General features: G+C 39.6%; 1 protein-coding gene across 1 annotated transcript in view; it reads left to right on the top strand.

Annotated features, from left to right (window-relative positions):
• WLS (Wnt ligand secretion mediator) overlaps positions 1-15,513 on the top strand; it is a 100,931-nt gene that overhangs the window by 29,073 nt on the left and 56,345 nt on the right. Inside the window, exon 2 of the mRNA XM_080656954.1 lies at positions 12,166-12,438. Within this exon, the coding sequence (XP_080513080.1) occupies positions 12,166-12,438 (273 nt within the window). The remainder of the gene's footprint in view (positions 1-12,165; positions 12,439-15,513) is intronic.

The raw sequence follows: 15,513 nt of genomic DNA, 5'->3' as shown, positions 1-15,513 counted from the left end.
TTTTTTACTGTGGATTGAGATGGTAGTGTTCCAGTTTAGAAGATATCATTTTGATCCTCAAAACTCAGTATTCATTGTATATATAGGTTGACACAGATCTGCAAGAACCATCATAAATGGAAATGAGCCTCAACTAGGGCACATGTGTAACATTGGAAGGTTGGTATGAAGAAGAGGCATGGCTTTGTCCCACACTGAATGCCAGTCTTAATTGTACTTTGATGTAGGGAGCATGGGTCAAATTCACTATGGCATTTTTTTGTAGGATCTAATATGTTTGATAAAAGTCAGTATTTGATAAGTAAACAAAAAGTGAATAAGTGTTTAATATAAGTTAATTTCCTAACAAATAATTTAATGTGCTTATTATGACATAATATAAATAATTCAATTCAGATTTGGAAGATCTCCATGTTCAAATCTCTGGTGCCATAAGGAGGAAAAAAAACTGGCCTTTCAGGAGCTTATAATTTTGTATGCTTCAGAAGCTATGTTTGTAAATAAAGTAGAATCCTATATAATAAAAGGCTAATATGCAAATCGACTGAACGGAGGAACGACCAGTTGCTATGACATGCACTGACCACCAGGGGGCAGACGCTCAATGTAGGAGCTGCCCCCTGGTGGTCAGTGCCGCTCCCACAGGGGGAGTGCAGCTCAGCCAGAAGCCGGGCTCACAGCTGGTGAGCACAGTGGCAGTGGCTGGAGCCTCTCCCGCCTCCACGGCTGTGCTAAAGACCCCTCGAGGGATGTCTGCCTGCTGGCTTAGACCCGCTCCCCTCGGGCCTAAGCCGGCAGGTGGACATCCCCCGAGGGGTCCTGGACTGTGAGAGGGCACAGGCTGGGCTGAGGACACCCCTCCCCCCGACCCAGTGCACGAAAGGCCTCTAGTGCTATAATAAAAGCCTAGACTAGGGAATATTGGCATTAGAGGAAATAAGGATAATTTGTTACTGAAGGGAAACTGATGAAGTCTTGAGATGCTGGCACATTATAGGCATTTAACAAATTGAATGAATGAAGGAAGTGACACCTAAACTAGAACCCAGAGCTGATTAAAATATTTAACAATTACATAGCGGTCTTAATTTTATTTCAATGATTTTTAAAAACCTAATACATTCTAAGAATGTAACAGTTGAAATTATAGTTTACCCTCTACCTCCAATTGACCTCTACCTCCAATTCTAGAGAATTTGAAATTATAAGGTCCTACCTTTTCTTTGAAAAATCAAGAAAGGGGATATGATTATCCCTGGCATTTGTGAAATTCCAGGTAAAATCATTAACGAGCCTTGCTTGACCTTAGCTTCAGCTTGCACTTTCTAACATTAAATTGTTTGCCCTTCAGAGTGCCCTGTACTTTTGTCTGAAATGGAGAAATACTAATCAATATTAATCAATTTGCATGAAGCTCTTTCTTTGGGCCTTACGATCTTCATTCCTTAGTATCCTATATGTATGAATAGGAGACTCTATCATTTTGGTGTCACTGAGGAAATCTGACTTAGTTCAGGCTCTTATCTATTCAGTTACTTCCCGAATGTTTCCATGAATGGAGACCTCGCCCTTTCCTGAATCTAATTGTGCCATTGTTTGCCTATGCAATTTATTAGTGAATTCTTTCCTTAGGTTGCTCTGACATTACCTCCAACTTGGAATCTTGGCACTTATTCTTCTCACAGACTCTTCCATGGCAGGTCTGTCATGTGTTCCTGGGTCAGGTATTCTCGTCTAGGTTAACTTCCCAGACTGCCAGCCCAGGATGTGAAGTCATAACCCGAAACCCAATAAGTGATGGGAGAGTAGCCATTAGTTTCAAGTGAGTTCAGTGCATTTTAGGGAGCCTGTGTGATTCCACCATCTCTTTCTGGATTAGATGATTCAAGTGTGTGAAATGCTTTGTAAACTGTAATGTGCAATCGGCATAGTTAAGATCTGTGTTTATTATTAACATTGATTATATTGATAAAGGTAGAGGTCTGTAATTTATAAATAATAAGTGCCTGATAAAAATAAATTATAAATAATGAACGTGTGAAATTTATAGAGTGGAACGAGTACTTCAGAACAAAGCCGCTGTTGCTTCTAGAAAAATTTGGGGGTTTCTTAAACCTAAAATGTTAAGACAAAAGTGTGCCAAGCTTGCTCCCAAAATAAGAGCCAATTGTCCACCTCTCTGCCACCCCTCTCCCCACAGCTCTGCCAGGGCAGCTTTGGGGCCTCTCCGAAGGCTCAGAGATTTCCCACAGAAGAGCTGGTCTGCCCTCCATGCTGGCTTTATGAAAGATCATAGCCAAGGCAGTAAATTATAAGGTGCTGTAATTCACTTTCCATAGGTGGTCTTGGCCTCGTTCCACTGCCTTTTGGCTGAAAGGTGGCTGATTTTGAAGCCCTGGCAGAGTGTCAAAAATTCAGCCCAGACTACTGGTTTGCCAAGCAATGAGCAAGAGCATCAACAGATGAGCCATTTGGTTTTTCTAGGGAAGTCTTTTGTGTTCACTTCATGTGTATTTCATATTTACTGTTTTGGGTATTTCAGGAGTGATGGAGAACAGTAATCGTAGGTATTTTTCAGGGATAGTGGTTAGAATTAGTGATTTGATGTGACGCACTTTCCTCACATTTCTTAATTTAGTCTCTCTTTGCAGCTGCATACCAAAGGTGAGGGTCTGTTTTGTAATCCAAATTCAGAATTCAGTGTTTCTCCCCCAATTAGCACGTCTGATGGTTGGCAGATTTGATGTGTTATGTCTCTGGAAGGACCCTTTCTGTGCATTTTATTATTTTTTCCTAAAGAGGAAAAAACTGGCACCAATCTTTTGAGCCTTAAGTAATGCCATGTTTACCACAGCATTTCAAATACTATGTAAGAGTTTGGCTCAGTGTCCCAAAGCACTCTCATTTTTTTCCCCCTTGGTTCCAACTCTCCTCAGTTCCACGGGATCTAAGCCAGGCAAGTAATGGAAGCCAAGCGGCGCTGCCTGTCTGCCGTGTCGATTCTGACAAATATAGAGTCATTCTTCTATTCTTCAAAGCTGTTACATCTCTGGCTCCAACACAATTGAGGTTGCAGGCCAAGCAGCTTAAAATCCTCATCAGCCTTCGATGTAAACATATAACATTTTTCAATATTTTTAAAGTCAGAATGAATTATACAGAGTGTTTGCTACAATTTCTGAGACTTTGCTGTCGAAAAGTCTATGTCATTTTTCACAAGTTTATGCTGTAGGGAACTATTTTTAAATAAGTGCTTGACATTTGTATGTATGGCATAAATTATTTTGCATTCAACTCGGCTACATGGTGTGTGTGTTTGTGTATTTTCGTGGTAGTAGTTTAGTGTAGAGGAATGTTCTGCCGTGTTAAAAAATTTAGCTTTCCTAGAACAGATGTTAGCATAATTAACTACTTACTGAAAATTGCTGGCAGGAATGGATTACATTATACTTAGCGCACCCCATTACACACACTAGGGCACGGCTGGGATCATTCCGAAAACCACTTCTCCAGGTCTTGGCCCTGCAGACCCACTTTCGGTTCTCCAGTAATTGAGATTGAATTGTGAAATAATATTTCACTTAGTAATCTAGTAAGATTTAATTGGTATGGTTGAAATATAGGAGAATTTTATCTTCAGAGTCGGTGGCAGAGGGAGTGTGAGCGTCTGACCATTATAACTTCAGAGCAATTTCAGTAAAGGAATTAACAGACTGAGTCAGTTAATTCCAAAGCACTAAGTCAGTTTAACATAAGTGTTACACTTTCTAGCTGAAAATTTTGAAGCAGCTATTATAGTGAGACATCCTAAAACTTAGTAGACACGTGCTGTGGCAGATACCAAGGAATCATTTTGGGAACTGACCTGGAGGGAACGGCAAACCGAATTGGCCGAAGGGCTGGCTAGTTGTCTAAAACCTCACAAGTCAAGGAAATAATATGATCTGGCTACATCAGTTGTACAGTATAACCCACATGTTTCCTTTGAACTAGAATTAGAGTAGGAGGTTTTTTGAGCTTGAGAAAGACAGGCAGAATCTCTGTGGGAACTCACATTAACACATTCAAAAACTAATTTCTAAATTTAGTTGAAGATTCTTTTATGTTAAATGAGTGCTCTGGGGGGACTTTGAATAAAAATTGTAGTTGTATAAATAACAGGAATCCATCTGGTCTCATCAGTTTCTGCCACCCATGTTCCTCTTTCCTTTTCCTCCTTCCCCTCCTTGAGGCACATCAAAAAGCCTTAGCAAACCCTGGAATTCTCCAAGAGCTAAATGCCCAGTCCATTTCCTATCAGTTCTCATTGAGGCAAGCATAGATAGGCAAAGATTAGAACCAAGTTGAGTACAGAAGTCCCCCTTTACCCATGGTTTTAGTTACCCACAGTCAACCATGGTCCGAAAATATCACATGGAAAATTCCAGAAATCAACAATTCCTAAGTTTTAAATTGTCCGCTGCTCTGAGTAGCTTGATGAAATCTTGCATGTTCCTGCTCCATCCTGCGTGGGACGTGAATCATCTCTTTATCCAGCCTATCCACACTGTACATGCCACCCGCTCAGTTGTCAGTAGCCAGGCTCAGTGGTCAGATGGACTGTCTCAGTATCACAGTGCTTGTGCTCATGTAACCCTTATTTTCCTTAATAATGGCCCCAAAGCACAAGACTAGTGATGCTAGCAATGCAGGTATGCCAAATTGGGTGGTTTTGGGCATCCACCACCAGGGGTCTTATACTGTATCCCCTGTGGATAAGAGAGAATAACTGTATACAATCTTATAAATACCATTCATAGCCAGGCAGTAGAAGTTTTCTCTATATTACAAAATGAAATGAATATTGAGTCACTTAGCTTTATAGTTCAGGTGAAAGTTGTGGGGGCTTACATTGTCCAACTATTGCTTTTGTTCTCTAATTTTGTAGATATATACATAGGCCATGTAAGTCTTAAGCCCCAAACATTAATTCTATCTTTTAAAATTAGCCTCAATTCTTTCAAAAAATAAAGTCTAATGTTCACTTTCTAGTAACCCAAGACCTTTAAGGAACGGAGTAGAGGAAATTCTTTTAAATATAGATTAATAAATTAGGCACTCATGCTTTTTCAGGTCCGGAGATCATGATAGAAGTTTTTAAACTGAGACTAGGGTTTAAGAGTTAAATCAACCTCCCTCTTGAGTCAGTAGCAAAATGAATCTGCTAGCAATTGCAGGATGATTATTAATGCTCATAAACATGCGTTATCCTTTTAACTGGTCTGTTCTCTACATTCCTTCCCCTTGTAGTCCAAAGCAGATTAATCTTTATCATTTTTGTTGCAAGGCAGACATTCTTTTTGTTATTTAGGTGAAGGATGTTATCTGACAATCTAGATTTCAAAGGCTCTTTGGAGGCCCAGTTGCCAGAATGAAGTGGAGCCTCTCCATTCCCTCCCCACCACCCGCTCTTGCTTCTCCACTTTCCAGTAGAGCTCACATCTAACGTCTAGCCTTGTGAAAACTTTCCTACAGGACAGAGAGATAGGTGTCTTAGGAAGACAGATCCCCCATATAAAAATTCTTTGTAGTTCTGTTTATTATTTCTTCTTCATGTTGCTCTATAGACTGTAGCAGAGACTGTTGGGAGCAGAACCCAAGCTCCCTAGTAGAACTATGCCACTGGTTAGAGAAAGCAAAGAGCTGAAACAAAGTTAGGGGTGGTGCTGCATCTTCACTTGTTAAGTGATCTTTTAAAAAATTCTAATGCTCAAACACAGACATCTGCAGAACATACTGTGATTTCCTAGGTATCCTATGATGGAGTACATGGTCTTCTTCAGAACCTTCCCCATCTGGCAGTCGCCTTTTCCCCCCCTGGCTAACAAACACTTGCTCTCTTTCAAGGATAGGTACAAATCTTAAGTCCAAACCTTCTGCAAGCAGCTTCCCCCACCCTCACCCCCTTTCCCACTGATGCATCCTGTACAAACCTCTATCAGGGCAAGTTTCAATCAGGATGTACTTCTCTGCCAACTTCTCAGCCTCCCACACCAGACCGTGAGCAACTTGGGGTCTGGGACTCTCATTGTCTCTATCTTTACTTAGCACAGTGCTCACATAATAATAATGCTCCTAGATAATTGCTAAAGGAGTCTTTTTCACTTGAATAAAGCAAAGAAATAAGTAGTCTGCATTGGCCACCCTAAATGGAGACCGTGTGTCATGTCAACATACTGTTTTAATTTTAACTTTTCTAGGAGGCAACCAAGTCTTGCATCTCTGTCCAACTCTTTAATTACAGGTTCTGGAAGGAGTAGGGGCTAATGATTTGATGTTGACTCAACTTTGAGCATGATAGCGGTAGTGGTTGGCTAGATAGTAATTTGTAAACTGGACTGCCATTTGAGATGCCATAACAGGAAGCTGACTGGAGTCAATGAATATTCTTCCAAAAGAAGTATGAGTTTAGTCATTGTTCACTTACATTTTTACTCAAGGTTACATTGTGATGAGGAATGGAATTTTTGCCTCATTTTCAAGAATTCCATTTCCCTACCTCCCAAATATCTGACTGTTGTCCTTTTTCATGTAATGTCAGGATAAATGTAATATTCATTACAATTATAATTACTTTTTCCTGTAATTATTTGTTTTTCTGTCTGTTTTTCCCATTATTTGTACATTCGACATGGCTGGTGTCTATTAGGTTCACTTCACCCCCTAACAGTGCCTAGTGCATAGTAGGTACTTAAGACATATTTGGTGAATGTAGTATGAGTCTTAGTAATGTGCATAATTGAGAGACCACTAAATTTTCAAAGGCTTCAAATGGTGTTTGTGCAGTTTTTCACAACCTTGCATTAGAAGTCTAATTGATTCCATATCGTTTTAAAATTAAATGTCATGTAGTATCACATTTCATAGTTTTTGTGCTATAGTAGAGAGGTGGAGGCCAAAAATTCTGTGTACCAATACAGATAAGGAAAGAAAAAAAAAAAAAAAAGCCCTATGTTTGACATAGTAGGGAGAACTGAACTCAAATGGGCCAGAGTTTTCAATGAAGTAGCTGGTGGTTTTATGACTTCTGGGCACACTCTAAATGCTGTTTTAACCTACCAGAAGTTAATCCATCCACAGTGCCTGGGCATATTCATTTTTGGCCAGATTGCTCTGTCTATTAAATTGTACTGATGTAGAGGTAAGTTTTGGCCCACTTTTTTCAAGTAAATGCTACGGGTGGATAGAGGGGACATTTATAAAGTATGCTGAGGCAGCTGGGTGGTATTGCATTACTATTCTAGGACTACTGAGGAGTGGTTATTTTTAGCTTTCACCCGAGTAAACATGATTCAGTTTGTTGACCTGAATCCATCCAGCCCCTTCTTAAATAAACACAGTCTATTAATCCCTAGAACCACACTGTTTCTAAGTAAGGCCTTCATTGCATATTACCTGTTAGTTGACTGTAGCTTCTTCAGAGGCTGCAGGTAATTTCAGCTTCTTCATTTCACTCTGTTCCCTTACAATAAAATCCATCACACTTAAAAAAAAAATAATGACAAATCAAACTTCTTTTAATTTTAGACACTGTTTTGTAATCCATGTAGTCATAATTTTGGCTACAATTTAATGAAACTACTGTAGGCAACCATCCATTAAGTATAAGCTTTATTTTTTAGTTTACTTTGATAGGCTTTCTGCATAAAGAAACATCTGGGAGTAGGAAGTTGTCTTGAGGTATAAATACATTACTGGGGAAACATTTATTGCCCACTTATGAATATCATAATTTCTATTTACATTCTCCAACAATACAAGTATTTTGCCTTTTGAGCACTACTAGAAACATTGAAAATATTAAATTGTCTTCAGGTTTTAATTTAGGCAAAGGTTTTTGAGTCCAGAGGACTAATTTATTCAAGTAAAGGAAAATGTTTGTGATTCTCATAGTGTAGCTGGAGATGCATTTGAGATTACTCCCAAGTTCATTGTCATGACCTTTATGAAAATATTAGTATTCCTGGGATTTTTTTCTTTATGCAAGAAACACTAGACTAATGAAAGCATGAAAATGATTCAGGCCGCTGTAAAGGCAGGCGTTCACTGTGTCCATTAAAAATGCAGCCTTTGTGCCCGTAAAGTGCTCAGCTTCTCTGTTATTAAGTTTGGAATGTGGTTTTGGAGCTTAGCTGAGGAACTCAGCTAGTTATTTTTCATTTTGGTCCAAGGAGGGAAAGGCTTGTTTTTCAAAAGGAAAAAAAAAAAAAGAAAAAAGAAAAAAGTTTGGTTCATTTTGGAAGAATAGAAGTTTGAAAATGTAGTCACTATTTTTTGCCGCAAATAGTCAGTTTGAGCATGTTAGCTAAAAATAGAATTCGTGACTTTTGTCTCCCTGTTTATTTCTCCAACCACATTAAAAAGGGTTCAGTTAAATGTTCCATTTGGTCTTTTTAATGTCAGTGGGCTATTTAGCTGAGTCAGGATAACCAAAATTTGATTGATTCATATTTCTAATAATAAGCCAGATGTCTGATTGCAGATGAATTAGGTGTAAAATGTCTTTGTGATACAGTTCTGAGTCTTAAAGAACTGCCCTGGCGTGGATTAGTGGTGACTCCAGGCTGCAGTGTTCAGGATTCTACATTGAAGGACTTTTAGCTAGAGTTTAGTAGTGCTGGGTTTTTGGGTACCTTTCATTAGGCATTACTTTCTGCAAACAACATGTTACCACTCAAAATTTAGGATAGATATTTAGGTATAGAATAATGTGTATCTGAGCATTAGAGGTAGAGAACATATTAATAACACAAACTTTTGCCTCCTATGTGACTTTCCTCTTGCTTTACATATTTCTCCATTAAATAAGAGATGATTTCTGCTGGTAACAGGTCTGAAAGAACAGTATACTGAATATATTTACAGAATTAAACATATGTAAACCATGCACGTAAAACATAATTTACATAATGTTTTTTGTTCACTACTAACTTTAGGAGAACATTTTTATAAATTGATTTAAAAAAAGATAGTATACTGGCAAAATCCACATGAAGAAAGCTATGAAAGAGATTTCAAAATGAACCCCAGTTAATGGAGAAGCAATCATTGTTCCCGCATGGGAACACTAAATGTTGGGAAAGGATGCTTATTCTGTCCACTTTCATTTATAGACTTAAGGTAATTTCAATGAAAATCCCAGCAATAGGACGTACATTTGAAATGGACTGGAAAGAGGGGATTTACTCTGTCAGATATTGATACATACCATCAACATACAGAATTCAAAACAGTGCTGTGTTGGGCCATGACTTGGCCATCCAATACATGACACAGAGAGCAGATTGTCCAGAAACATCTATTTTATACATAAGATAAAGTTATGTCATAAGTCAATGAAAGTCTATTCAGTAAAGAATAATGTCAATATTAAAAAGAATAAAAAATCTAGAACCTCACCTCATCTCTTATATCAAAACAAATTTCAGAAGGATCAACTATTTAAATATTTAAAAAAATAAAATTGTTAAAAATAACTAGAAGTTAATAAAGGAGACTGTTTTTTAGAATTTGGAGGTAAAGAAAGTTTCTCTAAGGAAGAAAAGCATTAAAAAAAACAAATGAAAAGAGATTCTATATAAAATTTGGATCATCTCTATATTAAAATATAGATAGCAGATGCAAATGTTAAGATAAATTAGAAACAAAAAATATCAGGCAAAGTATTATTCTTATTTATAGACAACCTTTACAAACTGAGGGTGTGTAGGTAAGTTCAATTTGGTATATCATGTGATTATTTTGTAACTGCTAGTTGAAAATGTTTAATTATGGAGAAATTATCCTACCTAATAAAAGAGTAATATGCAAATTGACCATCACTCCAACACAAAAAATGGCTGCCCCCATATGGTCAAAGATGGCTGCCCCAATGTGGACACAAGATGGCCACCACAAGATGGCCAGCAGCGGAGGGCAGTTGGGAGGGACCAGGCCTGCAAGGGAGGGCAGTTGGGGGCAATCAAACCTGCAGGGGAAGGCAGTTAGGGGTGACCAAGCTGGCAGAGGAGGGCAGTTGGGGGCGACCAGGCCTGCAGAGAAGGGAAGTTGGGGGGGACCCAAGCCTGTAGGGGAGGACAGTTAGGGGTGACCAAGCCTGCAGGGGAGGGCAGTTAGGGGAAAACAGGCTGGCAAGGGAGCAGTTAGGCATCAATCAGGCTGGCAGGGAAGTGGTTAGGGGGTGATCAGGCTGGCAGGCAGAAGCGGTTAGGGGCAATCAGGAAGGCAGGCAGGCGAGCAGTTGGGAGCCAGCAGTCCTGGATTGTGAGAGGGATGTCTGACTGCCCATTTAGGCCCGATCCTCCCTCGAGGGGTCCCAGATTGGAGAGGGTGCAGGCTGGGCTGAGGAACACTCCCCCCGACCCCCCGCCATGCATGAATTTCGTGCACCGGGTCTCTAGTTTATAATATAATAAGTAATATTAGTTTCATACTTTTTATGTACTCAAACACTGTTCTTAGTACTTTTTAAAATATATATATTTTATTGATTTTTTACAGAGAGGAAGGGAGAGGGACAGAGAGTTAGAAACATCGATGAGAGAGAAACATTGATCACCTGCCTCCTGCACACCTCCTACTGAGGATGTGCCCGCAACCAAGGTACATGCCCCTGACCGGAATCAAACCTGGGACCCTTGAGTCCACAGGCTGACACTCTATCCACTGAGCCAAACCGGTCAGGGCTGTTCTTAGTACTTTTCATGCTAACTTGTTTCTGTACACAATGATTCAGAGAGGTAGGTACTATTATTATTGCCATTGAAGAGATGATAAAACTAATAAAACACAGACCGATTTAGTAATATCACCCAAAACTTCCCTAGTGTGGCTTAGCGGTGACACAATGAGAATGAGAGAGCCAGGATTTAACATCAGGCAAGTTGGCTCCAGAGCTGGTATTATTTACCACTGTGCTGCTCTGCTTCTCGAAGTGAGTGAGAAGGAAAAGCTACAAAACTATGTATGGCATGATCCCAGTTTGTAAAATTTTTGTTGTTAATATTAGTATGTATTTAAAGGTCATACAATTTAATTCATGTATAAATTTTTTATAATTATACACTCATAGAAAAGAAAGATAGTATTTTGATATTTTCTAATAATGGTTACATCCCTTTAGTGGGATTTTGGGTAAATGTTGTTTCAAACTTGAAAAATTCTATATTTTGAAAATCTCTATTGTAATCATTTTATAATCACAAAATAGTGTTTTTTCAATGTTACATTGTTCAAATGTGATGTTCTCTCTTAAAATGCGTGGATTATATTTTGTACACTTTTGAAGTATCAATGTTTGAGTTCCCATCCTTTGAAAGGTACCACTCTAAGTGGGGACCTGAGGTTAACATAGTTCTTTCTCTCAATCAAAAGCAGTTTTGGTCCTAGCTGGTTTGGCTCAGTGGATAGAGCCTTGGCCTCCGGACTGAAGGGTCTCGGGTTCGATTCCTGTCAAGGGCACATGCCCGGGGTGTGGGCTCAATCCCCAGTAGGGGGCGTGCAGGAGGCAGCAGATTAATGATGCTTTCTCATCATTGATGTTTCTATATCTCCCTTTCCCTTCTTCTCGGAAATCAATAAAAATATATATATTTTTAAAAAGCAGTTTTGTAAATTTTGGAGTTAAGAATCTTAGAAACCAACCATCTTGTTTCTCAGATGAGGGTCCTGAAGCCACTATAAATTTAACCAACTTACCCAAGATGAACTGAGAGGAAGTTGTTTAAGCAGGTTTCAGACCCAGGTCTTCGGACTTGAGACACTGGTCTATGAAACTCCAGAGCTCTGAAGTTCACAGGCAGGTGGGAACTGGAGCACTGGGCATTTTTGTGACATTCATTTTGGAGTGAGGAGGTAACTGAACCAAACAGATTACAAGTATATTCTTTCAATAAATACCAGTGATGGAAAACACACTAGGTAGGCCCCTGGGGATATGTTAAGACACCTACAGAGGTCAGTGAAGGATTCTCACCAAGATTTTGGAGATCCATAGGTATTACTGATCCCAAATTATAGAAGGCAGTACAAAAAAATGGAGGGAAGACGGTAGTGAAAATAATATTAGCTGGAAATGAACACCTCAGTGGATGATTTTTCTAAAATAATAAAACATTTTCTTTTCAGCTCCAGGACCCACCACGGCTGTGTCCTACTTGTCAGTGAAATGTGTGGATGTTCGTAAAAACCATCACAAGACAAAATGGTTCGTGCCTTGGGGACCCAACCATTGCCACAAAATCCGAGACATCGATGAAGCAATTCCAAAGGAAATAGGAGCCAATGACATTGTGTTTTCTGTCCACATTCCTCTCCCCTTCATGGAGATGAGTCCTTGGTTCCAATTCATGCTGTTTATCCTGCAACTGGACATTGCATTCAAGCTGAACAACCAAATCAGTAAGTGCACTCTCCTTTCTCCTCTCTGATCTTGGGGAATTTCTCTCTTCAGGTTCTTTCAGAGCTACTCCTAATAACAGTAAAATGATAATATTAATAGCAGACAATTATCAATCTACCAGTTCCTAGAGGTAGGTCTTTTATTTAATCTTACAGTTAAAAAAACTTGGGCACCAGTGAGGTTGCCTAAGGTTTCAGAAGGCTGGATGGAGAGTGGATTCAAATTCAGGCAGCCTGGCTTCACAGCCCTGCCCTACCCACCAAGCTTCGTTAACTCTCCAGGCGGTGGGAAGTGTTCCCTCTTCCCTTGGCTGGTCTAATGATTAAATTGACATAAGACATATTAACAGGAGAGAAAAAATTAATTTCATATGTATGGGAGCCCTAAAGATATGAGACACAAGGGCAAGTTGGAAAATCGAAGCTTAATATGCCATCCTGAGCTGAGGAATGAGAGGCCTAGAGCTGCAAAAGGCAGGAGGATAGGGTAATTTGCAGGATGATGAGAAAGCAGATGTTTGGTAATTAGAAGTTTGCCCTGCCATGCAGGTAAGTCTTTCAGATAAAAAGTTATCTCTGATTAAGCTCTCTTTCTGTGCTAGATCCACTCATTATCTAAATTATTTTAGGCAGTTAAGAGAGTGGTAAAATTTTTTCTTGAATCTGCTAGGTCTCAATGGCCTTCAGCTCAAAATAATCCACATGCCAAGTGGCCCATTCACCCCTTCACCTCTGTGGCGCCACAAGGGAGCTCACCCCACTGCAGTGACTAGAGGATTTCTGAAAGTTCCCATGTTTCAAATGTCTTTTTCCCTTCCACTGGGCTTTGAGTAAAGCCATTGTCTTAGAAAAACATATCTGTTAAAATGGGAACATCAATTCTTGAGCACCCATTTTCCCACAAAACTGGGTTATATTTTTGAGATTACTCAATTGTGATTCAAGACTCTGAGGACATGGGGCATATACACATTTTGGGAGGAAGAGATCATTGGGTGATTTCTGGGAAGGAGATCCAAGTGTGGCATCTGGGGATAGCGTAGGGAATCCTAAGTTGAGAAGGAAAAAAGCATTTTTTAATGACATGGGATCAGGGGTGGTAGAGAGAATGTTGAAGATAGTTCTGCCTGGGTCCTTCCAATGAATTAAAGCACTTTTTCTAATTGTAATTTTCCTGTATAAGCAATAATCTTGATATACAGTCATATTAATTTTCTCTGTTTAAAAGTTGAAATAATGTATGTATCTGATTGACCCCTTATCAAAGGGTTTATGCTGAGATACTTTTCAAAAATGTAGACTTTCCCCTTCCCATTCATTTACTCTTTTACCCATTACTTCTAAATGTTTTTGAGTGCTCACTACCGCAAGGCAGTGTACTGATGGCTGGACATGCAGATACAGATGAAGACGATCCTTCAAGTGTAAATGACTAGGAAATAACCAATCATTACAGTATGGTGTGATAGATACTCTGGTTTCTCTTTAGATTGCATAAATCTTTCACCTTTTACAGTGTGGTGTGATAGGTGCTGTGACTAAGGTATGCCCAGGAGGCTGAGGAGCATAAAGAAAAGGTTTTAGAGCAAGGAAAGGGAAGGCTGCCTTGGGGTGTGTGTTTGTGTGTGTGTGTGTGTGTGTGTGTGTGTGTGTGTGTGTGTGTGTGACTATTAAAGAGTGAAAACCCTGACAAGGAGTTGGGGGTGAGGATGGGGACAAATAGGAGAGCATTATAATTAGAAGGAAGAAGGAACAGTTGATGTGAAGGTCTAGATTTGAACAACAGCTGGAAGCATTCAAGTGGTATTTCCCTTGTCCCATTCTCTTGTATATAGACTTATTCATTGGTTTTATAACACATTTATTTGTTCACTCATTCAAACTTTAAGTCCCACGCCTGTGTTAAGCAATTGGTACTGAGGATACAAGACTGAACAAAAAAATGTTCTTGTAAGGGATTAGGGAAGATGGTGGTTGGGAAACAGACACTTAAACCTACCAAAGAGAAACATATATGCTATAATGAGAGGAATAGGCAATATTGTGATATATAAGGAATAGATATTTGGTCATTCAGATGACCCAAAAATACTTCTCATATACATTTAGTCTTTGTCCACAGTTCCTGGCTCACAGCCCCGCCCCCCAACCCTTGGAATTTCGAGTAATAAAGGCATCAGGAGCATCTATTGTTGTATTTGGGCTTTTGTTCTTGGATTTTAAAAATGCTTCAGAGTCATAAAGGTGAAATGTGTGTCTTGTGATTCATAACAAGCCTCTTTCCACCACCACCACCCGGCTTATGTTAAAGAGGTGACTTTTAGAAAACACCTAAGGACAGAGGCAGGTTGCCAAGGAAACCAACCATAAACAGAGGAGTGAAACTTTCACTCACACACAAACACACACACCATTTCTGGGGAGGAAAGAGAGGTTGAAGGTAGAATCAATCTCCAATGGCCAGTGATTTCATCAGCTGTGGCTTTGTAATGGAGCCTCTACAAAAATCCAAAAGGAGGGGCTTTGGAGAGCTTCCAGGTTGGGGAACCGGAACACTTCCACGTGCAGAACCCCAAGTTCTACAAGGACAGAAGCTCCTTTGTTTGGGATCTTGCCCATTGTTTCTCTTAATCTGGCTATTGAGTCATGTCCTTTGAAATAAATCTGTAACCTAGTGAGCTCTGTGAGCTGTTCTAGCAAATTAATTGAACACAATGAGGTGGTCGTGGGAACCTCTGATTTACAGCCAGTCCATCAGAAGCCACAGGCGACAATCTGGGCTTATGATAGGCATCTGTAGTGGAGGGTTGTTCTTGTGGGACTAAGCCCTTAACCTGTGGAATCTGATGCTATCTCCAGGTAGTGTCAGAATTGAGTTGAGTGGTAGGATACCTTGCTGGTATTCAAGAATTATTGGAGTGTGGAGAACCCCCACACACAGACTCCACATACCCTCTCCACTCACACACCCTGCATACCCTCTCTACACACACATCCTAATTGGTGGTCAGAACCTATTACTTATATACCTTAATAACTTTACAGATAAATTACATCCCAGCAAATATTAATCCT

The sequence above is a fragment of the Plecotus auritus genome (genome assembly GCF_963455305.1).
Source record: "Plecotus auritus genome assembly, chromosome: 2".
Lineage (NCBI taxonomy): Eukaryota > Metazoa > Chordata > Mammalia > Chiroptera > Vespertilionidae > Plecotus > Plecotus auritus.
Note: the sequence above shows the minus strand (reverse complement) of the source record. Positions and strands in the feature narration are given on the sequence as shown.